This window comes from Callorhinchus milii, unplaced genomic scaffold (genome assembly GCF_018977255.1).
Source record: "Callorhinchus milii isolate IMCB2004 unplaced genomic scaffold, IMCB_Cmil_1.0 Scaffold19, whole genome shotgun sequence".
NCBI lineage: Eukaryota > Metazoa > Chordata > Chondrichthyes > Chimaeriformes > Callorhinchidae > Callorhinchus > Callorhinchus milii.
This window is the reverse complement of record NW_024704760.1, coordinates 11,991,593-12,016,493: the sequence shown is the minus strand read 5'-3', so window position 1 is coordinate 12,016,493 and position 24,901 is coordinate 11,991,593. Positions and strand designations below refer to the sequence as shown.

General features: G+C 43.4%; 2 protein-coding genes across 9 annotated transcripts in view; one reads left to right on the top strand and one right to left on the bottom strand.

The window, feature by feature from the left end:
• Positions 1–286: 286 nt before the first annotated feature.
• Positions 287–10,279, top strand: LOC103183874 (apoptosis regulator BAX-like). Its single transcript, XM_042342063.1, has 4 exons — positions 287–500; positions 5,571–5,692; positions 7,684–7,908; positions 9,836–10,279. The coding sequence occupies exons 1-4, from the start codon at positions 398–400 to the stop codon at positions 9,890–9,892; spliced, it is 507 nt and encodes a 168-aa protein (XP_042197997.1). The 5' UTR covers positions 287–397; the 3' UTR covers positions 9,893–10,279.
• Positions 4,780–24,901, bottom strand: part of klhl12 (kelch-like family member 12) — a 37,930-nt gene continuing 17,808 nt past the window's right edge. For 6 of the 8 annotated variants that reach the window (XM_007901602.2, XM_007901603.2, XM_007901604.2 and 3 more), the window contains 8 exons: positions 24,122–24,271; positions 23,450–23,564; positions 19,878–19,984; positions 19,376–19,571; positions 17,988–18,146; positions 16,453–16,551; positions 14,951–15,137; positions 12,265–13,120 (listed from right to left, as the gene is read on the bottom strand). In XM_007901602.2, coding sequence (XP_007899793.1) covers positions 12,994–13,120; positions 14,951–15,137; positions 16,453–16,551; positions 17,988–18,146; positions 19,376–19,571; positions 19,878–19,984; positions 23,450–23,564; positions 24,122–24,271 — 1,140 coding nt within the window. In that variant the 3' untranslated portion in view covers positions 12,265–12,993. Of the gene's footprint in view, positions 4,839–12,264; positions 13,121–13,494; positions 14,011–14,950; positions 15,138–16,452; positions 16,552–17,987; positions 18,147–19,375; positions 19,572–19,877; positions 19,985–23,449; positions 23,565–24,121; positions 24,272–24,901 lie in introns of those variants that run through there. The other 2 variants (XM_042342060.1, XM_042342061.1) reach the window with 2 other exon arrangements.

Sequence of the window (24,901 nt, the reverse complement as noted above, 5' to 3'; positions counted from 1 at the left end):
TGATCACTGTATCGGGACATAGACATTACCAACAGCGGATACCGCCTACAGATCGTCAGGGCTGTGGGGTCGGCGGACCGGACCGGGAGGGGGGGCAGGGAGAGGGGGGCAGGGCGGGGGGGGGGGGGCAGGGGGGCAGGGCGGGGCGGGGGGGCAGGGAGAGGGGGCAGGGGGGCAGGGCGGGGCGGGGGGGCAGGGCAGGGGGTGCAGGGCGGGGGGTGCAGGGCAGGGGGGCAGGGCAGGGCGGGGGGGCAGGGGAGAGGGGGTCGGGGCGGGGGGGCAGGGAGAGGGGGGCAGGGCAGGGGGGGGGGGGTCGGACCGGCTAAGAGCCGAACCGGAAAGAAGTTTGTGTGTGAGTTGTTGGGGATCGGGAGAGAAGGGCTCCTCTCAGCAGAAGATGTCACAGAGGATAAAAGAACAAACCCGACAGATCCTCGACTGTCTCCTGGACGAGCGCGAGGAGGAGGGAACCCCTCTGGAGTGCGACTCAGACACCTCAGGTCACCCCAACAATCTACACCCACACACACTCACTCTCACACTCACTCACACACTCACACTCACACACTCACACTCACACACTCTCACACACACACTCTCACACTCACTCACACACTCACACTCACACACTCTCACACTCACACACTCTCACACTCACTCACTCTCACTCACACACACACACTCTCACACTCACTCACACACTCACACTCACACACTCTCACACTCACACACTCTCACACTCACACACTCTCACACTCACACACTCTCACACTCACTCACACACTCTCACACTCACTCTCACACTCACTCACACACTCTCACACTCTCACACTCACTCACACACTCTCACACTCACTCACACACTCTCACACTCACTCACACACTCACTCACACACTCTCACACTCACTCACACACTCTCACACTCACTCACACACTCACTCACAAGGGGGGGGTGCTTGGAGGGTGGGTGAGTGGGTGTTGGGGATGGGGGGGTGCTGGGTGGGGGGGGTGGGTGTTGGGGATGGGGGGGTGCTGGGTGGGGGTGTGCTGGGTGGGGGTGTGTGCTGGGTGGGGGGGGGTTGGGTGGGGGGGTGGGTGTTGGGGATGGGGGGGTGCTGGGTGGGGGTGTGTGCTGGGTGGGGGGGGGTTGGGTGGGGGGGTGGGTGTTGGGGATGGGGGGGTGCTGGGTGGGGGGTGTGCTGGGTGGGGGGGGTTGGGTGGGGGTGTGGGTGTTGGGGATGGGGGGTGCTGGGTGGGGTGGGTGGGGGGGTGGGTGTTGGGGATGGGGGTGTGCTGGGTGGGGGGGTTGGGGATGGGGGTGTGCTGGGTGGGGGGGTGGGTGGGGGGGTGGGTGTTGGGGATGGGGGGGTGCTGGGTGGGGGGGTGGGCTGGGTGGGGGGGGTGCTGGGTGGGCTGGGTGGGGGGTTGGGGATGGGGGGGTGCTGGGTGGGCTGGGTGGGGGGGGGGGGGGTTGGCCAGCAAACTTCTTGTGAACTTGTTTACATGTCAGACTGCCCACTGCTCGAATTTAACTTGAGTAGTTTCCTCAGTCCAGACGCCTGTTTTCCGGGCAGTGCCTCGGATCCTGGTCATCAGTCCGACACAGTACTCAGCGCGACGGGCGCTATATAAATACAAGTTGTTGTTGATTGGTGGATCGCATTTCGGTGGATAATAATCCCTCTGAAAAACAATTGGCCACTCAATCCATGACTGTTTGTGGGAAACTGCTGTGCGCAATTGGCTGCTGCCCTTCACTCACAAAATATACAGTCACTGCACCTTAGTATATTTTTTGAAGCGCTTTGAGATGTCCCATTACATCACAAGGCGCTATATCAAATGCAAGGATTATTATTCTGTGAAGCACTTTGTGATGTTTCAACAATGTAATAGGGCACTATGTCAAATGCAAGGATTATTATTATTATAGAGTGGCTATGGATTTGAGTATTTGAGCTGTGGGTTTTGACCTAAACTTTAGATTATCTGTGTTTCAAGTGTAAACCCATCAGAACTATACAGTGTTAAATATTGATCAGTGATTCATTTGTGGCTATTTATCACCTATTCACCAAATGTCCTTTTTTGACTTGGTTGTACCTGGAAATACTTTGCAGACATAATTTCTTGTCCATAGGAACAGAAGTAGGCCATTTAGTCCCTTGAGCCTGTTCCGCCATTCAATTAGAGATTATGACTGATCTGTACCTCAACTCCATTTACCCACCATTGCCCCATAGTTCAACATCAATAAATGAATAACATGGAACCTGGCTACTGCACACAATTCATTATTAACCCTGATATTGGGTGGGGCAATGATTGACATTGTTGATCCGTTGGATACCTACACACCTGCCTCACATAGTTTAGTGCGGATATGAGGTAAGGGAAGCATTGTGTGTCTGTCACCAGGTTAAGTTGACTGAACTGTGAGAAACATCCAGTAGCAGTTCTAGCCTTTGCCCTTGAGACTTGTACCTGTTGGAGGCCATGTTCAGTATGTTGTCAACCATAACAACTTGCATTTATACATCACAAGGGGTAGCGTCCCGTAACTCTTGTCACCAGGTTACTGTACAATACTGGTGGTTTATAATTACCAAGTTGGATGGTTAATAGCGCCAAAAAGTTATTAGGAAAGATGGCTGAGGTCCTTCTTTATGAAACAGCTGGAAGTGATAAAAGGAAAATGTTACAGTAATAATAGTCCTTGCATGTGATACAGCGCCATATCATGTCGCTTCACAGAATACACTGTAAAATGAATTGAGTGTATATTTTGTGGGTGAAATCCAGCAATCAATTACACACATCAATGTCCCACAAACTGTCATGGATTGAGTGACCAAATTATAACTTTTTTGGAGGGATTATTATCCCTAGAAAGCGATCCGCCAATTGACTAACAACTGGGTTCCAATTTACTGCTCGGTAAGCAGAGGCGTGTGGAGTAAGGAAATGTGCCTAATGTTTTAACTTAGGCAAGTAATCTCTTCCCGGGAATCAAACCCAGGTCCCCTGGCTTGCGAGGCAAGTACTCTAAGGTTGTATTGGGACAGACTGAACACTGGAGGGAAGAGAAGATTTTTCTTACATTCCCTGCAGATGTTCAAGAACTACTATAAGTACCTCACCAGAGAAGTGAACAGTCCTACTTGGAGTCCTGTAGCTCAGTGGTTAGAGCACTCGCTTTGCAAGTGAGAGACCTGAGTTCAATTCCAGGCAGAGGGCGAAACCTTGGGCAAGTTTCCTTACTCCACACAGAGCCTAATAATAATCCCTCCAAAACAAAACAATAAATTGGTCATTTTCAATCCACGACTGTTTGTGGGACATTGCTGTGCGCAATTGGCTGCCGCGTTCGCCCACAAATATACAGTCAATTCACTTTACAGTGTGTTCTGTGAAGCGCTTTGGGACGTCCTCCCGACGTGAAAAGCGCTATATCAAATGCAAGGATTATTATTATTATTATTACTCACTCCTGTCTTGGACAGATTAGTAAGTTATGTAGAGTTAAGAGATGTTAAGACGACAAATATTTTCAAGGCCTGAAAGACCTTGAATCTCTTATTGAAAATTATTAGAAAACCCTTTGTGGAGGTAATTGTTGTACACACATTGAATTAACTCTTCCTTCAGTTTTGCTGCTTTGGAGGAAACCTGTTGAAGATTGGTTGTGTAACATCAACAACTTGCATTTATATAGTGCCCCTCAGGCAGGGTAGCGTCCCTGAGTACTTCCCAGTGGCGGAGCACGACACCGAGGAAGGGGGAGGTGACCGTAGGTACCATCATAGAGCCAGGTCTTTAGGCGCAATCTGAATAAGGGAGAGACAGAGAGATAGAGGAAGATTGTTCAAGAGTTTCGGGGCGTAGTGACTGAAAGCGTGGCCACAGATGGTGGAACTGAGGGATGAGGAATATGCAGGAGGCTGGAGGTAGTCGAATGGAGGTAGTGAGTTGTGAAGATTGGAGGGGTGCCAGGGCTTGAAGAGATTTGAAAATGAGTGTGAGTGAACTGACCCTCTTTCTTATATCTTACAGAAGGCTGTTTCTGAGAGCCTGACATATAGCACATCAGAGTTTTAAAATTTCAGGGAGCCATTGGGTGACATAACTTTGAATGTTTAAGAAAGGCTGATGATTTCCTTATTAATGATTTGTGTTCAACGTTAGTAATTTGAACTCACAAGAATGTGCACTCCACGCCCAATGGAAATTCCACTACATATGTTAAACTCAGTTTGTTTGGATCATTTTAAAGCACAGTGGTGAGTTTGCATATGTCAGACACCTAGTTAACCAGGCCAAAAAAAATACACGTTTGCCCAACTCAGTTTTCAGCAGTTTTTCTATCCACAAAGAGTGATTAATTAAGTCAAACCTGAAAAACCGGTGGAAACAGGTCAATGAGACATGTATCGCACTGATCTGGTGTCTGGTTGAACAATTTGACTTTGGGGTCAATTAGTTGATTCACAATTCTCTTGATTCTGGAAGTGGAGTCATTCTCTCACACATTCCTTAGTCCTTCAGTGAGATATCAAGCCTCCTTGCAGCACGTAGAAGCCTGAAAATTCTCATGATCAGCCTAAGTTATGCTTAAATTTTAAGATTGCAGAAATTTTTGGAAAATTCACACATTTAATCTTAATTTGAAAGCCTAAAGAACCTCGGCAAAATCAGCTTCCAAATTAAAAAAAAACATTTTAAAGGATTTTCCAAAACTTAACTTTGAAGACAATGGCGTTGAGAAGAAATGTTGAGCTTCTGCTGAGTCGATGTGTGACTCCTCAGCGGGCTCAACGCAGACTAGTTGACACCTCACCTGAAAGACAAGTGGTGATCGAATCAGTGATATCAAACACACAGAGAAAAGGACAATTGGAGGACAGATTGTGCATTATCTTTATTACTGAGACCAAATAGATAACAATTAGGAAGGAAAAAAACATTTTGCTAGTCACCTCTGCTCCAAAACTCATAAAATTCTAGTTAAACATTCAATTGTTTTGCAAGGAAGAACTTGCATTTTTAGAGAGGCTTATCAAGCCAAAATATCTTAAAAGCATTTCAGGTGCAAGTACTGTTCAGTTTAGTGCCTCCTTTTAACAACACTAATCGTTGCAATTGAGAAAGCGCCTTATCACGTCACAAAGCACTTCCATAGAATACAAAATGAATTGACTGTTTTGTGGGCGAAACGCAGAATTGCCCACAGCAGCGTCCCACAAAGTCGGGGATGGAGAGACCAAATTATTTTTTTTTGTAATTTTTTTGAAGGATTACCTTCGGAAAAGCAATCTGCCAATCGATTAACAACGGGTTCTTACTGCAGGTAAACAGAGGCGGGCGGAGTAAGGATTCTTGCCCATTTTGCTCTGCCTAGGAATTCTGTAAGCAGTAGCATCTCATCTATTTTGGGTTATGTGCAAATCGCCACAATAATGGGCAGAAAATCATGTTACTGTAACACGATCCTCTTTCACTGCCAGGGGTAAGCGACCCCATTGCATTTTGTTTCTTTTGTAACACATTTTGTGCCCTTTCTGTTCTCCAGACGAAGATGTCCATCAGGTAGCGATGCGTCTTCGTGAATTCGGGGATGCGTGCAATGATACGATCCGGCAAGAGATGAAACGCTTCAAACTGGATTTACAGACCAGCCTGGCTGTAGGTCAGGTACGGTTGGGACTTTGTTCTGATAATTGGATTCAGCACATGTGAGTGAGCATTGTGTGCACAAAGCACAGGCAGCCATGTTACTGCTTGTATGTCATTAACTAAGGCTCACCTCCCATTTATTCCAGTGAAGTGTTATGCATTAACAGTGAACAAACAAACTGCATGAGTTAAGTGAGTTCATTAGACGTCCCAGCACTTTGGGACGGCCTCCCAACGTGAAAGGCGCTATGAAATGTATTTTGTTGTTGTTATTAGAGCCTGACATACAGAGTATTCAGAGTTTGTTCCTACAGCACTCCGTTAGCAAATAATTCAGTTTAATGAGCAATAAGGTATTTGGAAGTAATAATAATATTATTATTTAGAAGTACTTTTGACTTGAAGCGCTTCCCTTCTCCTCTGACCCCCATATTCATAGTTCAGAATTATTTTAATAGTAGGATTGAAGACACTTGCCACCACGCTTGCATTTGATATAGCATTTTATCACATCGAGGCTGACTGTCCAGCGCCTTGGGATGTCCTCCCAACGTGAAAGGCGCTATACAAATATAATTTTGTTGTTGTTGAAATTCTATTCCAATAGGAGTGAATAATAATAATGATGAATGAAACTCCATCCATTTACGGATTTAATTACCTACAGTATTTGATTATTATCTTGTGATAAAGGTCTCATTGAGTTTAGTTTCAGTAAAAATTTGATCCAATGCTGTAATTTTAAAGTAGTTTTAAGCTTCATCCAACAAACATTTCATTTAATAGAACAAATTCTGTTAATGCCAGCAGAATCCAGATTCATGATCCAACACGCAGAGTCAAGTCAATATCAGCTACAGTGCTACAATTTAGCTCATACTGGATTTAATCCAAAGTCACTGAAATGCTTACAGTATGTACTAAGCCTGAAAATATAGGAAGGTATCTTATTTTATCCTCTAGATTCTTCCTCAAGTATCATTGTGTAAAATTGTTCTCTGTTGCCTATGAAAGCTAATAATTCTCATTTGCAAGTATGTTAGGAAGTCCTCCTATCTATGCAAATGATTTATTTCCATGTATTCAATATCTTCGGAATCTTGTAGCTCAATGGTTAGAGCACTCAACTTGCAGGGAAGAGGACCTGGGCGGGACGAAACATTGGGCAAGTTTCCTTACTCCCACACGCCTGTTTACTCAGCATTAAATAGGAACCTGGCTTTTATTCGATTGGTGGATCGCTTTTCCGGGGATAATAATCCTTTCGAAAAAAAATAATGATTTTGTCACTCAATCCACAACTGTTTGTGGGACGTCGCTGTGGGCAATTGGCTGCCGCGTTTCACCCATAAAGTATACAGTCAATTCACTTTACAGTATATTCTGTGAAGCACTTTGAGACGTGATAAAGTGCTATATCAAATGCAAGTATTATTATTTTATATACTATATTATTATATATAATCGGAAAGACTTGATTGTTCAATCAGCAGACACCTCCACAGGTACTGCAGATTCCACAACTCACAGAAGGCATTGTTGGAGATGTATTGGGCTTTGGCCCTCTCCCAAGGCAAAATACCTGCGTTGGGTGAAACTCCCCGTGCAATGAATCACAAGTGAGAATGCCATTATAGGTTATGACTCAATCAAATGTTGTTGCTATCAAGACATGAAGCAACCTGTTAAATCTTGTTGCAATTGAGACATGTAGCAACTACTGTCCTTCAAAGCACTCGTCAGTTTGGCCACAAAGGGATTCTTGCCCAACACTCTGCATTTCCTTCCTAGAATATTATTCCATGTGAAATGTAACTTTACAGTAGAAGCCATTTTTAGAATTTGATATAAAACAAGTCAATACTTGAATGATCCAAGTTAGTCAAGAAATTACTGTTCAAATTATCTGCTTATATTTACAATGAATTTAGTTGCATAACAGTTCTTAAAAGTAAAATTAGAACATTTGCCATTTATTTCAGTAACATCTTCACCTTTTCTCTCTCAAGGGACGTGAAATGTTCTCTAAAATAGTGAATCAACTCAGTGAAAACGGAACCCTACAGAAAGAGTTGTCTCAGATGGGATCTGAGATAGGTCTTCTAAAGATCGTTGTTGTCTTAGGAATTCAAGCTGCTCACGAACTGCCTAGCATGGTGCCAGCTATTAAGAATGCCATGGCAGACTTCTTAAATATAAGACTTTTGTCCTGGATTCAAAAATCAGGAGGATGGGTAAGTAATATAAAGTGTGGACCACTGGTTCTGATGGAGTAGATAGGGAGAAAGTGCTTCTCTCTTGGGACAAGGGAGGTGTTTCAGCGCCTTGGGACGTCCTCCCGACGTGAAAGGCGCTTTATAAATGGAATCTTGTTGTTGTTGTTGTTGTTTCCTCTGGTAGGGGGGCGGTAACCAGATGACACAGATATAAAATAATTGGCAAAAGAACCAGAGGGGAGATGAGGAGAACATTTTTTACCCAGAGTTGTCATGGTCTGGAATGCACTGCCTGAAAGTGGGATGGAAGCAAATTTGATAATAGCTTTCAAAAGGGAATTGGATTGGTACTTAAAAAGGAAACATTTGCAGGGCTGTAGGGTAAGAGCAGGGGAGAGGGACGAGTTGGTAGCTCTTTCAAAGAGCTGGCTGGCACAATGGGTGTATGGAGTCCAGTGCTGTTAGATTCTATGATTCTAGGAGTGCCCTAGATCTCCATTGGTGAATGTGGTATGTTTGACTTCCTTCCCCACAATGAAGCAACTCTTACCATGTCCTGATGACTCGCTTGAGATGAGAATATGAATCTATGAATTAAATTTCTCAAATAGCTATCCAGATTTATAGACACAATCTGCCCACACCACTTCCTCCCTGAGTAATCTGTTCCACATATTCATTTGTAAACATAAATCTGAACTGCCTGTTCACCGCCCCTTTTCTGTGCTATAATCTCCCTTGCCCGACCCTGGTCTATGTTTGTTGACCATGTTAAACATATGAAGGATTGAGGAGCTGAAAGGTTGAATGGAGAGAGAAAGCTCAGCAGTATAGTTATACATCCTCCCGATGTGAAAGTCGCTATATAAATGTAATTCTGTTGTTGTTATAAGGATGAAGCAAGCTATTTAGACAGAAAGGGAAAGAGTGGGAAGAAATGTTAGATAACCATGATTCCAAACATTGAAAGAACATCTCCCCACCATTAGTGGAAATCATTTTAATCTGGTAGGGTGAAAGATTATAATAATGCTTGTATTTAATGGTGAAACTCAATGCTTGTAAGTTGCCTCTAATCATGGAATATAGTGGAGTCCTGTAGCTCAGTGGTTAGAGCACTCGCTTTGCAAGCGAGAGTCCTGAGTTCAATCCCCGGCAGGTCAGGGCGAAACCTTGGATAAGTTTCCTTACTCCACACACAGCCCTAATAATAATCCCTCCAAAACCAAAAACAATAATAAATTGGTCATTTTCAACCCACGACTGTTTGTGGGATATTGCTGTGTGCAATTGGTAGTTTAAAAGGAAAATTAAGTGAAATTTCTCTGTGTTTGTCAGATAACAGAAAAAAAGCAGAGGCTCATTCTATAAACTTTACACATTATTCATGTCTAAAGCCGTTGCCAATATAAACACGCTGAGTTTCAGCGGTCTAACAAGTGAGAATTGGTATTTCTGCAAAATCTATGGGGTGGTGTATCCACAAGGCCCCAGCTCCACCCAAAAGGCAGTGTCAAATCTTTGGTTACTGCATTCCAACAATGAAAGGAAAATGGAGAAATAAATACAATATTTCCAGATAAAGTAACTTTGAGAAGTTCTTACCAAACAATAGAGAAGCAAGTATTTTCTAATGTAATGACGGTCTCCCTCTATCCCACCAAGTAGCCAAGCCTTCAGCCACTAGTCCTCTTTGTCTGGTGCATTCTCTCAATATCCCTTTGCCTTCAGCCTTCTCTCTCTCATTCCCCCCACCTTCAAAACCCTCCTTACAAACTTCTCCCTTTAACCGTGCCTTGGGCAACATCTTTCCTTTCTGCTCGGGTTTCTTTGCTTTCGTCCTTTGATAACTGCTTCAAGACATTCGCCCTGCGGTAAAAGGTACTAATAAATAATAAATAAATGCAAATAGTTGTTGATTTCCTTTTCTTCATTATATTTTCAGAAGAACATCCAACTTGAAAAGACTACACCTTCCCAATCTAATGGTGAATGTCTCTAAACCTGGAGCCTCAATGCAAAGGAACTATTTCAGAGTGCTATTGTAATACCTTTGTCATTTGAAACTGCTGTTGCATTTATACAACAACAAAAAATTACATTTGTATAGCGCCTTTCACGTTGGGGGGAACGTCGCAAGGCACTGGACAGTCAGTGTTTTGGATCACACTCATTATACAGCCAAAAATCCAGATTCCTCTCCGGGTCCTCAAAAGAGGAATTGCAGATCAGTGTCACAACTGTGCAGGGGCAGAAGTTTCGAGGACATCATCCGTTTAGGAGGAGCTGTGGACTCTGGATGCGACTGGGACCTCATCTGGGGAAATTAACATGTTTACAGTATTTGTGGGAGAACGTAATCCAAAAAAATAAAAATTGATAAATAAAATGGAAATTGGGTACAAAAGTAAATTTATACTCTCTGTACTAAAAGGAATGGAGGCTAAGAACAGGAGTGAGAGTGAGAATGGAGGCAACTAAGCAGTGTAACCCATATTATCACACCACATGCAATGTAGAGTCCTGTAGCATAGTGATTAGAGCACTCGCCTCGCAAGGGAGAAGACCCGGGATCGATTTGCGCGCATGGTTGGGCAAGTTTCCTTACTCCACACACCTCTTTTACCCAGTAATAAATAGGAACCCGGTTGTTAGTTGATTAGCGGCTAGGTTCTCCGGGGGTAATAATCCCTTCAAAAAAATAATAATTTGGTAGCTCAATCCACGACTCTTTGTGGGACGCTTCTGTGCACAATTGGCTGCCAAGTTCTGCCCACAAAATATACAGTCAATTCACTTCACAGTGTATTCTATGAGGCACTTTGAGACGTTTCAAAGACGTGATAAGACGCTGTATCAACCACAAGGATTATTATTATTTATTATCACACCACATGCGATGTACAACTTATGGCCCTAGCTGTTTTCAAACTAATTTTTTCCCCACGTCCCCAGTGCCATAGAGACCAGGAATAAAGTTCCGACAATTAGAGTGACGCAGAATTCACTCTATTACAACAATAATACTAATAATAATCCTTGCATTTGATAAAGCGCTTCAAAGCTAGATAATCAGAGACATGTGGAGTAACAAAACTTGACTAAGGTTTTGCCCTGCCAGGGAATGAAACCCAGTTCCTCTCGCTTGCGAGGTGAGTGCTATAACCAATATGCTACAGGACTCCACACAATGAAGACTGACTAGCACGATCGTGTAGCCAGCATCTACCTACGTGGGACTTCCAAAAGGTTTTAGAATGCATATAAAAGGCAGTGTGAAAACACCAGTCTTAACAGCAGGGTAGGCGGATTATAGGATGTGTCCACATCAAGGTTCGAGTACGAAGCTTTCTAGACCAGAGTGTAGTGACTGTTTAACCGCTACTAAAATCTCACAGATCCAGGCCTCCGGGGTGGGGGGGGGGAGAAGGGAGAGAATGATAGTCTCTAGTCAGTTTATGATACATTCTTCTGAATTGTCCTAGGAAACAAGTGTAAGAAAATGATATATGTTCACTCTCGGTGTCTTAGTCATCTCTCGTTACTCTGCTTTGGGTTATGCTCTACCAACAACAACAAATAGCCTTTCACGTTGGCAGGACGTCCCAAGACGTTGGTAGTGAAGAGTGTGCACCTGAGCTAGGGGTTGGAGTCAAGAGGGGATTGATTTACCGCTGGAGGCAAATGGAAGCAGCCATTCTCCTCTTATACTGTAATATCATGAAGTTCCATGTACTGATGATATTAAGCGGAACCTGTGGATTCGTAGGACCTTATAATAATATTGCATTTGATATAGCACCTTATCACGTCTTCAAGATGCCTCAAAGGACTTCCCAGAATATAAATATAAAATATAAATATAAAAAGTTAATTGACTATATTTTGTGGGCGAAACACGACAGCCAATTGCACACAGCAGCGTCCGACAAACAGTGGTGGATTGAGTAACAGTGTTATTTTATTTTTCTCATATCTGTGTCCAGTAATTTCCCTCAACCCCTGTGCAAGTCAAATCTGTTATGTATTAATGTGTGCGCAATTGAATTCTAACCACATCATCAAGTCAACTGTTCCCCCCCCTCCCCCCCCACACCCTACGATTAGAAATGAGTCAACAGTAGTTGGTTTAAATGACGAAGGAAAACACTGTGGTAAGATGGACATGCAGGTGGTTGTATAGGGAGCAGGAAAGAGTTTCAAGATAAGTTTGCACAATGTTTGCTGTAGAGTGCAGATAAAGAGAATGCTACTTATACTGGAAGCTGACCCAAAGTAGGTCAGAGAATGTGCACACCCTCTGTTGTAGTGAAAGAGAAACAGTTGTGTTAAAACATCTTAAATACCAACTTTTTTGCAAGCAAGCACAAATTGTTTTTAGGAGAAGGGACACTTTTATTAGTTCGGTGGTGTGCTGGGTGGTGGGGGGTTGGTGGTGGGGAGAGAAGTTACATTTATCTGCTTGATCAACATACAGGCATGAACAATCATTTTATAATCATTTCTAATGCAGTGTGTTGAACATGCACATTATTGTGTGCCAACCACAGCTTAATAACAGGAAACACGCAGTAAAAGCAGCACTTTCAGGTTTCATTTGTCGAAAAGTCTGGGCGGTCAGTGATAGTGAGGAGCTATGAACAGGACGGTAAGCCACAGTGACGTAAATACAAGTGTTTCTGGCCACGCCGCTTTCTCTGCAGCATTTCCTTGTTCAGACCCGAGCAGCAACCATCATATTAGAAAAAAATCTAATTTACAACATTGTCCAGTTTTTACCATTGCTGTACAATTTCAGTGTTTGAAAAGTCTGTGGGACTCCCACAAATCTTGTTTCTCAACAGCAGAATGTCTTGACTGAAAAATTGCTGCTTATTTACCAAAAGATTCATTGGACATTTAAAACCAATTATTGCACATCTCAAAAAAATGCAGAAACACCACCACACTGAAGGCAATATGACTTTCAGGCTCCCGTGGTACAGATCCCACTCAGGCTCCTTCCTCAAATTCTCCTCACTCACTGACTGACTGACTGACTGACTCAGTCACTGACTCACTCACTGACTCACCAGCATTAGCTGATAGTTCTCTGATCCAGTGTCACTTTTCCCGCAGTACACACACACCAGCATCGCAACGTTGAGTCCCCATCGAAGTGACCACATCCCAGCTATCAATAATGGGATCGTAGCACTCGATGCTGCTCAGTAGTGAATTCCCATCGTATCTGTCAATAACAAAGACACAAAAAATATCAGAGCTTCGCTTCTACCAGATTGATTTCACAATCTGGAGTCCTGTGGCGTAATGGTTAGAGTGCTCGACTCGCAAACAAGAGACCTGGGTTCAATTCCTGGCCGAAATGTTACGAGTTTCCTTACTCCACACACCTGTTTACCTAGCAGTAAGTAGGAACCCGGTTGTTAGTCAATTTGTCGGATTAGTTTTCTGGAGGTAATAATCCCTTCAAAAAATAATAATTTGGTCACTGAATCTACAACTGTTTGTGCGCAATTCGCTGTCATGTATCGACCACAAAATATACAGTCAATTCACTTTACAGTATATTCTGTGAAGCGCTTTGAGACGTGTTGAAGACGTGATAAGGCCCTGTTTCAAATGAAAAGATTATTATCATTACAGAAGAAAGATTCCCAGTCCGGTAAGCCGCCCAAAATAAAGGCAAATTTGTTTCAGTATTTCCCATGCGGCCTCTTTCCTTCAGGTCAGGAGAGAATGCTCTAGACTGGGAGCCATACAGATTGTCTCCTGAAATCCTGCTGTTGAATGGTCAACTACCAGAAGAGGAAACCCCCATGATAGCAGGACAGAGTAGAGTAGGGGACCATGCCTTTCTTGGAATGTGGCTCTCTCTACTCTGCACAGCAGCAGATAATGTTATAAATAATGGGAAATTGTGGCCTTCTCCACTGAAGCAGAATAAATTAAACAGGATATGATACAGATCTTCAAGGTACTGAAAGCACAAGACAGTATAAATAGGGAATGTCAGTTTGGGTATCGGTGACAGAAATCACGGGAGAGTTTAGAAGGAATTTCTCAGAAGATTGTCAGGGTTTGGAATTCACCACCACGAGTGGTCAGTATCGCCATGTCCTGTGTGAAAAACAAGAGTACTGAATAATAAGTATTGGCCCCACCCATTGGAACTCCATCCCACAGTCCCTTCACCTAGCTCCCTCCCTTGTCTCCTTCAAGGCAGGTCTCAAGACCCTCCTCTTCGACTGTATCTTCAGTCATCCTCCTACCTCTACCCTCCACCCCTCCTGATCCCAAACCCCTGCTCGGGTTCAAATCCCTAACAGTCCAGCACCTTGGGACCCCCTCCTGACATGAAGGGCTTTACGGAAATGTAATTTGTTATTGTGGAATAAGTTGTCAGGTCCAAATATCTACACATCAAGCCTGTAATAATAAGTTAAAAATGTCAATGTAACAGATTCCATGCTTATGCCAGACTCTGGAACTACATCCCCCAGTGCCTTCGCCGCTTCCTCCCTTTCCTCCTTCAAGACCTTTCTCTTTGACCGTGCCTTCAGCTCCCCTCTCGACTCTCAAACCCCTCCTCGCTCCCTCCCTTCCCTCCCCTCACCCTGACCATTTCCCCCCTGCTCGGGTCCTGACCCAACTGTCCAGCGCCTTGGGACGTCTTCCCGACGTGAAAGGCGCTCTGTAAATGGAATCTTGTTGTTGTTGTTGTTATAGAATCCAAGCTCACAAGAAGTCTTGCCTTACTATGCCTCTTTCATAGCTTTTATGCTCTATACCTCTATTTATAAAGCCAAAGGTCACGTTTTTAACAGCTTTGTCAACTTTCCTGCCACCTTCTGTCCTATACAACTCCCAGGAGCAGATTAATAGGTAAGCGTATTTATGCTTCGTATTATTCACCTATAGATGGCCACCCCAATCCCACTCTTGGTTACAATCAAGTAGAATTCTTTAGTGTGGTTCATTACAATCTGAGGACCACTTGCCTTTATTCCATTGGTAAATCAAGATGATTATTTAAACTATTCACTGTAATCTGACGTACCCAGCAATGGCATACAGCCTCCCACGCAGAACTGCTGCTCCAACATAGCATCGAGGTGTCGTCATGTTGGTTACCATGACCCAGGAATCCGTCCGAATGTTGTAAGCTTCCACAGAGGCGAGGTGGGCAGTGCCATCAAAGCCACCCACTACGTAAATGTGGTCATTCAGCAAAGCCACTCCAGCTCCTGTGTAACAATAATAATCCTTGCATTTGATACAGAGCCTTAACATGTCGTTGAGACGTCCCAAAGCGCTTCATAGGATATACTGTAAAATTAGTTTACTGCATATTTTATGGGCGAAATGCAACAGCCAATTGTGCACAGCAGTGCCCCACAAACAGTCGTGGATTGAGTGATCAAATTATTAATTTTTTTTGAAGGGATTATTACCCCCCCGGAAAGCGATCCACCAATTGATTAACAACCGGGCTCCTACTTACTGCTCGGTAAACAGGCATGTGGAATAAGGAAACTTGCCAGAGGTTTCACCCTACCCGGGAATCAAATTCAGGTCCTCTCGCTTGTGAGGCGAGTACTCTAACCACTATGCTACACAACTCCATTGTACTGGTAAGATGAGATGCAAAATACTTTTACAGATTTTACAGAAATACTGGGACACCTGCTTTACTTCATACTAAGCTGATCAGAATTCTCCTTACAATGAAAGAACTCTGTGCAAAATAGAGACAAACAAAATTATATTTGAGCTCAGTCGGTGGCAAGAACGGGTCAGTAACTGGAACGTCCAAAAGCCAACCAGAGCGTACGTGTTACAAGGAAAGAATTAAACAACCAAAATGTTTGCACATAGAAAACATGAAAATAATAGCCTTGCACATCAGGATTAGGTCTCAAAGCACTTTACAGGATTTACTGTAAAGTGTCCTGACTGTGTATTTATAATCAAATGCAACAGCCACTTTGCGCACAGCAATGTCCCACAAACAGCATGAAGTGAATGACCCAATTTTATTACGGGGTTTGTTGGCCAGGACAGCCGGAGAAACTCCCTTCTTTTTGAATAATGCCATGAGATCTTTAATGTCTACCTAAACTGTCAGACTGACCTCAGTTTAACATATCATCCCAAGGACCTCATCACTCTCCCAATACTACACAGTAAATCTCATATAAGTCTTATCAGTTGGGATCATACCATTAATATGACATGCAAAGTATGAGTTATGTCAAACTTGCAAAGAATATTAAACTCTTGAACGGGACTGGGGCAGATGTACGACTTAGGTGATTATACGATTTATACAGATAATATAAATAATATAAACTAGCGCCTTTTCACGTCTATGAAGCGTCTCAAAGCGCTTCACAGAATACACTGTAAAGTGAATTGACTATATATTTTGTGGGCGAATCGCAACAGACTCAAGCGAGTTTTATTGTATTGAAATATTGGCCCACACTGAGTTTAAAGTCCCGCCGTGGGGTTTGAACCTACTACCCTCTGACTTTGAAGCGGTGAGAGTGCTAAACTGACCTGACCGTTTTGTGGCCATCGGTGTGACATGTGTCCAGTGGCTGGTGTGTGGGTCATACCTCTCCACAGAGCTCAGAATGTTAATCCCATCGTAACCACCTGTAACAAAAGAGAGCACGAGGGCTGGTGTGTGGAGTGAGTCATTATCTGCACTCGTCTGTCAGCAAAAACACTATTCAGTTACTCCCTGTCCCTCCCCACTGGTTTCCAGTATTGATAATAATAATCTTGGCATTTGATATAGCGCTTTAACGCGTCGCTGAGATGTTTCAAAGCGCTTTATGGAATATAAAGTGGATTGACTGTGTATTGTATGAGCAAAACAATCTATTTATCTATTATTGATCATACCCATACCATTATTTCTGCTTTAACCCCACTAACTCAACAGTAAAGCACTCAAGTCTAATAGCATGTACTTGTAAAAATTAATCTGTATCACTAGTTTGTTATGCGTATTGTAAAAAAAAGGGCTCACCAACAAAATACACAGAGTATCCTGTGAAGAGCTTTGAGACGTCTCAACAAAGTGATAAGGTGCTATATCAAATACAAAGATTATCATTTAATCCCATCCTCCTGTCTATTAAGCTAGATAAGTACATGAGGGAGAAAGGAATAGAAGGTTATGCTTGAAGCTTAGTTGAGGAAGGGCAGGAGGCTCATGTGGCACAGACCGGCATAAACCAGTTGGGCCGAATGGCCTGTTTCTGTACTGTATATTCTAAGTAATTCTATGTAATTTCCCATATCCTTCCTTACTTACCTCGTAAATATGGATTCTGTGTATTATGGTACAATCCTCATTCAAAGATTTCAGGGAAACAAGCGGCTAATTATTTGCCTTTTGGAATTGTCACTGCACTGTGTGTCTTGTTCTGTATCATAGAATCTTACAGCACAGAAGGAGGCTACTCGGCCCATCGTGCCTGTGCCGGCTCTTTGAAGAGCCACCAATTAGTCCCACTCCCCCGCTCTTACCCCATAGCCCTGCACATTTCTCCTTTTCAACTAAATATCCAATTTCCTTTTGAAAGTTATTATTGAATCTGCTTCCATCACCTTTTCAGGCAGTGCATTCTATACTGTCATCATATAAGTATCTTTATTAGCAAGCATCAACAATAACTTATATTTATATAGCACCCCTCATGCAAGGTAGCTTCCCAGAACACTTGACAGTGACAGAGCACGACACCAAGCCAGGACTGAAGACACGGTCGAAAAGGAAGGTCTTCAGGTGCAATCGGAAGATGGGGAAGGAAGAAGCAAAATGTCAGGGTGTAGTGGCTGAAAGCACGGCCACCAATGGTGGAACAGAGAGCACTTGGGACATGCAGGAGGCTGTAGCCAGTCGAGTGGAGGCAGGAGGTAGTCGAGTGGAGGCAGTGAGTAGTGGGTTGGGGAATAAGCAGGTCGGAGAGGCAGCAATTCAATCAGGGTGTAGGACAGAACACAAACCCTCCAAGGCAGGGCACAGCAGGGCACGGTGGGTTGGGGCAGGGCGGGACAGTCAAAGGGTCTTGAAAACCCACCAATGCAGTAGATTACACCGTTGGCTACAACCAGGCCAGCTCCCTCGCGGGCAGTCTGCATGTCTCCCAGCATGCTCCACTGATCAATGTTTGGATCATACCGCTCCATGCTCGTGTGTCGTCTGCTCCCGTCAAACCCACCCGCCACGTAGATCATATCTGAAATTAACAGCAATTTCCAGACAACGGGATTAGTGAAGATCACAAGAGGGATAGATTCACCAATATGCTCTACACTGTAATATTAAAGCAGGGGTTCCAACCTTTCGGCTGCAGAGGGGCGGATGCCCTATTTGAGAAATGTCTGCGGGCCACATAAGCAATATTTTTGTGTTTCTCTTCCAGAAACGTAACATAATATTTATGGGTTATAGAGAGTGGGTGGACCAGGTGAAATGGAGGCGGGAGATAGAATAAATCAGCCCGTGGGCCGCCAGTTGGACCACCCTGGTCTAAAGCATGTCTACATATAACACAGTCAGATAAGCTCCCACACCAGTTACACAGAGTTGCAGAAAATTTATTTAAAAAATCGGTAAACATCAATATTCAGCCATTTTGTGATGTTCCGCAATCAAACGTAAATAAATTCTCATTGATTAAAATCTATTTTCGGCAATTTACTTTTTTTTAATAAAAAAGACTATAAAATCGACATTGCGTTCACATCTCCACATCCAACTCTGTTCACACACCTTCCAGCAGCCGAGCTGCCTACACTTCGGTATAAAACTCCATCAAAACACCATCAAGAAGGCAATTTACTTCACAAAATTGCTCAATTACTCCCAGTTATTCTGCATTCCAGACATTAACATTGGCGTCAATTTAGAACCTGCCACAACCGAATGGTAAGAGAGAGTCCTGTTGCTCAGTGGTTAGAGCAAGCGAGAAGACCTGGATCTGATTCCCAGACAGGGCGAAACGTTGGGCAGGTTTCCTTACTCCACACGCCTCTGTTTATATAAGTTGATAGTCGATTGGCGGATTGCTTTTCCTGGGGTCATCCCTTAAAAAAAATGGTTACTCAATCCATGACTGTTTAGGGGACACTGCTGTGCGCAGGCTGTCATGTTTCACCCACAAAATGTACAGTCAATTCACTTTACAGTATATTCTATGAAGTTCTTCGAAATTCTTGAAGATGTGACAGGGCGCTATAGCAAATGCAACGATTATTATTATTCATTTCATGTGCTAAATACATCCTAAATTCCACCAAATTTGGGAGAGGTTTATAACCATCAGCAAGTTTGCCTTAACTTTTCTTCTTCGTTACTTTGAACTGTAACCTGGGCCCATCACCTCTAACTGCATCTGGAGCCTCAGACCATTGTGTTTGACCCATTGCAGCAGCGACACACAAACACAAGCGGCCACTCCCTTACCACCGAGCGTTGTGGCTCCTGCCAGGCCTCGCCGCACATTCATCGGGGCCACGGAGTACCAGACGCCATCTTCATCAGAGGTGTAATCTAGACATTCCACAGAGCTGAGACGGGAGCGGCCATCGTAGCCGCCAATCACGTAAATCCGGTCGTTCAGAGACACAGTGGCCACGTATCTCCTCTTGCGGGTGATGCTCTGCAAAATAAACCCGTTGTCTAATGTGAGGTTAGAATCAGAAAGTGGCCCCAGGTTTAAATCACAACAATTCGCATTATATAGTGAGCGCCCATTTCCCAGGGCAGCAACAGCACAACTGAGTTGAGGAGGTTAGACTCTGCCATGGAGGCCCTCACACAATCTACTGCTCTTGTTGAGCAAAGAAACAAACAGTGATTTTCTCTGTAGCCTGTAAAACCAGGTTGATGGATGTTGCAAGCAGAGAAACACAGTCACAGTTCCTGGGAGGACAGGAAAAAGCAAAGTTCCCCACCATGTACTCACGGGCAAGAAGCTCCAGTCCTGAGACTTGGGGTTGTATTTCTCCACAATGTCAATGGGGGACTGCTGGCTTCCAAACCCACCAATCACTAACAGGACTTCATTGGCTCCTACGGAAAAAATTAAGAGGGTTTTGTCAGATTCTGGACTGAGAGTTATAAAGCCATACCCAAACAATATTCAGCCATTAAAAACTGCAAACAATCCCAAATAATTTCGGGGGGGGGGGGGGGAGGACAATGAAATGGAAGTAGAGACAATGAAATGGAGAATGCATTAACGTAAAATTGTGTGTTTATTATGCACAAAATCTGCCTGAACGCAAACAATGGCACACTGGTGTACTGTGAAGGGGAAGGAATATAACTGGGAGAAAAGTCCTTCTTTAAAATAGTGAAAGCCTGTAGTCCAGTAGCTCAGTGATTAGAGCTCTCGCCTTACAAGAGGACCTGGGTTAGATTCCCGGCAGGGCGAAACGCTGGGCAAGTTTCCTTACTCCACACGCCTCTGCTTACCTAGCAGTAACTAGGAATTCGGTTGTTAGTCAATTGGTGGATCGCTTTTCCGGGGGTAATAATTCCTCAAAAAAAAATTTGGTCACTGTGTTTGTGGGACGCTGCTGTGTGGAATTCGTTGCCTTGTTTCGCCCACAAAATACAGTCAATTCACTTTACAGTATATTCTGTGAAGCGCTTTGAGACGTCTCGAAGACGTGATAAGGTGTCGTATCAAATACAAGGAATATTATTATTAAAGCTATTATTAAAGCAAGACGATCCTTTTACATTCACCTGAATCAAAGACAGACAGAAAAGCAATCTCTCCTTCCTCTTTCACACCCCACCATCCCAACCCTCAGCAATTTTCTATCAGATATCTCTTAAAAATTAAATCATTTTAATAGCAGTCAAAATATCACAAGAAAATAATCTGGTTTTGTGAGAAAACTTAACTGGCCTGATTAGCAAGCATCCCTTTACACAAGAAAAACTCCACATGCATCTGCCAACGGTAGGCAGTGCTGTTTGTTTCTTGTCCACTACAACATTTGGAACCTATTTGTAGAGCCTATATATCTTTCATAATGAATAATAATCCTTGGATTTTGATATAGCTCCTTAGCATCTTACTGAATGTCACAAAGCCGTTCACAGCATTTTGCAATGAAGTCCAGTGACTTTGTGGGTGAATATAACACTTTTCAAACAAAAGGACTCAAAGTGCTTTGTAAAATGACAAACAAGCAGCAGCTTTCGTCAAACTCCTTTTGCTAATTCATGTGGTGGCTACTTGATGTTTGTTTCGGTAAACACATATCTGGGCACAAACACATGCTCAGTGCTCGTGTTAAACAATAATAATAATCCTTGTATTTGATATAGGACCTTATCACGTCTTTGAAAACGCATCACAGAATATACTGTAAAATTAATTGACTGTACATTTTGTGGGCAAAACGCGGCAGCCAATTGAGCACAGCAGTGTCCCACGAGCAGTCGGGAATCGAACCCAGATCCTCTCGCTTGCGAGGCGAGTGCTCTAACCACTAAACTACAGGACTCCATATCAAATGTAAGGATTATTATTAAATGCCAGATGTGGTTCTTTCATTAAACCACTTAATTTAAATTCCGTAATCCCTTGCAGTTCCAGGGCACTGCTCTTTAGCAGACTTAGCTGACTTCCTCCTCGTTTCCAGTGAAATATCGCTCACTTTAAGCCCTAATCTTCTGCAGAGTTTCTTCCTGAGAAACATTAGCAAGTTGCATAATCATAATTCACTAAAGGCACAGAAGGAAATTTGTTGGCGCAGCTAATCATGGGGAATAACCTCCACATCTTCTATGAGGCCTGAAACTAAATATTGATAAATTTATAGCATTAAAATACAGTCAATCCACTTTACAACAACAGCTTGCATTTATATAGCGTCCCTCATGTGGGCTAGTGTCCCAGAGCGCTTGAACAGGACCCTGAGCCGCGGATGGGGGGGCGGGGGAGGTGACCCCAGGCATGGTCAAAGAAGAAGGTCTTCAGGCGTGACCTGAAGATGGGGGAAGAAAGGGGCAAGGCCAAGGGTTAGAAGAGAATGTTCTAGAGTTTCAGGGTGTAGTGGTTGAAAGCGCGACCACCGCTGGTGGAACAAAGGACACGAGGGAAATGCAGAAGGCCACTTTACAATATATCCTGTGAAGCGCTTTGAGATGTTTCAAAGACAGGATAAGATGCTATACCAAATGCACAAATTATTTTGTTACCATAATTAATTATATTCTCTTCCTTTTGTATGGAGTTTTGGAGTCCTGTAGCTCAGTGGTTAGAGCACTCGCTTTGCAAGTGAGAGACCTGAGTTCAATTCCAGGCAGAGGGCAAAACCTTGGGCAAGTTTCCTTACTCCACACAGAGCCTAATAATAATCCCTCCAAAAAACCAAAAACAATAATAAATTGGTCATTTTTCAATCTACGACTGTTTGTGGGACATTGCTGTGCGCAATTGGCTGCCGCGTTCGCCCACAAATATACAGTCAATTCACTTTACAGTGTGTTCTGTGAAGCGCTTTGGGACGTCCTCCCGACGTGAAAAGCGCTATATCAAATGCAAGGATTATTATTATTATTATTATTATTTGTATGAGAACTAAAGACTTTCTGCTGCTCACTTGGGAAATTTCAGTCTAATTGAATCACAATAGAGTTTGGATGACTCTTCAAGCACTTTGATTCCGTAGGTAAATTCAGTATGGGGTTAGATGGTAAGTGGACAGGAAAATTTGCTTATAGATCAACTAATAGGACAATCTGGTCAGCCTAAAGCAGTGTTCTACAAACCTGAATAATAATAATCCTTACATTTGATATAGCGCTTTATCTCTCAAAGCGCTTCACAGAATATACTGTAAAAAGTTAATTGACTGTATATTTTGTGGGCGAATTGCGGAAGCGTCTCACAAACAGATGTGGATTAAGTGACCAAATTATTATTAGTTTTTTTTGAAGCAATAATTACCCCTGAAAAACCGATTCGCCAATCGAGTAACTGGGCTCCTATTTACTGTTAGGTAAACAGAGGTGTGTGGAGTAAGGAAACTTCCCCAACATTTTACCCTGCTCAGGAATCAAACCCAGGTCCTCTCGCTTGCTCTGACCACTAAACTACAGGACTCCATATGAAATGCAAGGATTACCATTAAATGTCAGATAGAGGTGGTTCTTTTGTTAAAACCACTTAATTTAGGTTCTGTAATCCCCTGCAGTTCCAGGGCACTGCTCTTTAGCAGATTTGACCTGGTCTTGGTTGACTTCCTTCTCTTTCTCAATGAAATGTGACTTACTTCAACCCCTAATCTTCTGCAGAGTTTCTGAAGTCCACATTGATTTATTCTTCTGAGCAAGTTGAACAATCATGATTCATTAAATACACTAAAGAATAAGTGCCTAACTTTTCGCCCTGCCCAGAAATCGAACCAGTTCCTCTTGCTTGTGAGGCAAGTGCTCTAACCACTACACAGGACCCCACAATAAATGAATTGTAACAGTACAAAGCACAAGTACTGCCCTCACAGTGGGACTCACCCAGTCGTGGCCGGGTCCTGGGGCCCTGCATTTGTGTGCGTATTTCTGGTCTCAGGTGAAATTTCTTTGCTTCATCTACAAGATCCCTGCACTGAAGGCTACACCGAATCAGTGGCTGGAGAAAGAGAGAACAAGTGACAACCCACCAGTGTACATGTCCCTTCTAACACTCGATTCAGTAGCAGAAGGTTGGCAGAATGGGAGGAAGAGGGGGGGAAAGAGAGAGAGAGAGAGAAAAAAGTCCCACTGGAACTGGACTGGCTCCAGGCACACATCAAGCAAAACCACAGATCCACAGTTAATCCAAGGTATTGCTGATGGGTGACAATCAGTAAGAGTCTTGGAGGTGTAGACAAATCTTTAGCTCTGTGAGCTAACAAAAGGGATGATCTGGGATGTCTGCACAAAAGGGATCAAAAGGGATGTCTTCACAAGTCTGAGTGTGTCTGGGTCTCTGCTATACTTAGTATATGAAAGATTAGAGTACTTTTACTAGGAAAGACCTTGCCCTTCTCTTCCTCCCCTCCTGAGAGAGTGAGCAGAATCTCACCAGCTGGACTTTACTCTCAGATCAGGTTGACCCACTCCATAGTGTAGGATCCGATGGGTGAAACATTTCAACGGTTGGGTAATTTCCTCCAAACGGGTAGTGAGCTAGTTAGGTGCACTTACCTCAGCATCAATTACGTCCGTTATGTATCGTGGAGTAAGCAGCGGCATCCGGACATACTGCAACAGATCTGGGAGAAAATCCTCTCGTTCCTGCTTGGAGTGTTTTACCCAATTTAACACAGCTTCAAACACAGGTTCCTCTGAATCTACCTGGAAAAGTAACAAATATTCCAATATACTCACTGTTCACGCACAGAAGTAATGCTTCAGCATTTCTGCTCTGCATCAAACAAACAGGAGGCAACAGCACATTTGCTTATTTTTATTTTGTTGTTACTACTTAAGAAACACAGAAATAAATATTCGCTGTTTTCATGACTTTTCACTGTAGGGGCAAAACCTTAGACAACTTTCAGTACTCCACACACCTCTGTTTATCTGGCAATAAGTAGGAACATGGTTGTTAGTCGATTGGCAGATCACTTTCCAGAGGTAATTAGCCCTTACACATCAATAATAATAATTTGGTCACTCAATCCACGACTGTTTGTGGGACGCTGCTGTGCTGTGCAATTGGCTGTCACATTTCGCCCACAAAATATACAGTTAATTCACTTTACAGTATATTCTGTGAAGCGCTTTGAGACATCCCAATAATTTGATAAGGTGGTATATAATAATCCTTGCATTTGATATAGAGCCTTATCACCTCTTCGAGACGTCTCAAAGCACTTCGCAGAATATACTGTAAAGTGAATTGACTGTATATTTTGTGGGCGAAAATGTCAAATGCAAGGATTATTGTTATTATTATAAAATGGTATCTCTGAAAAAATACCA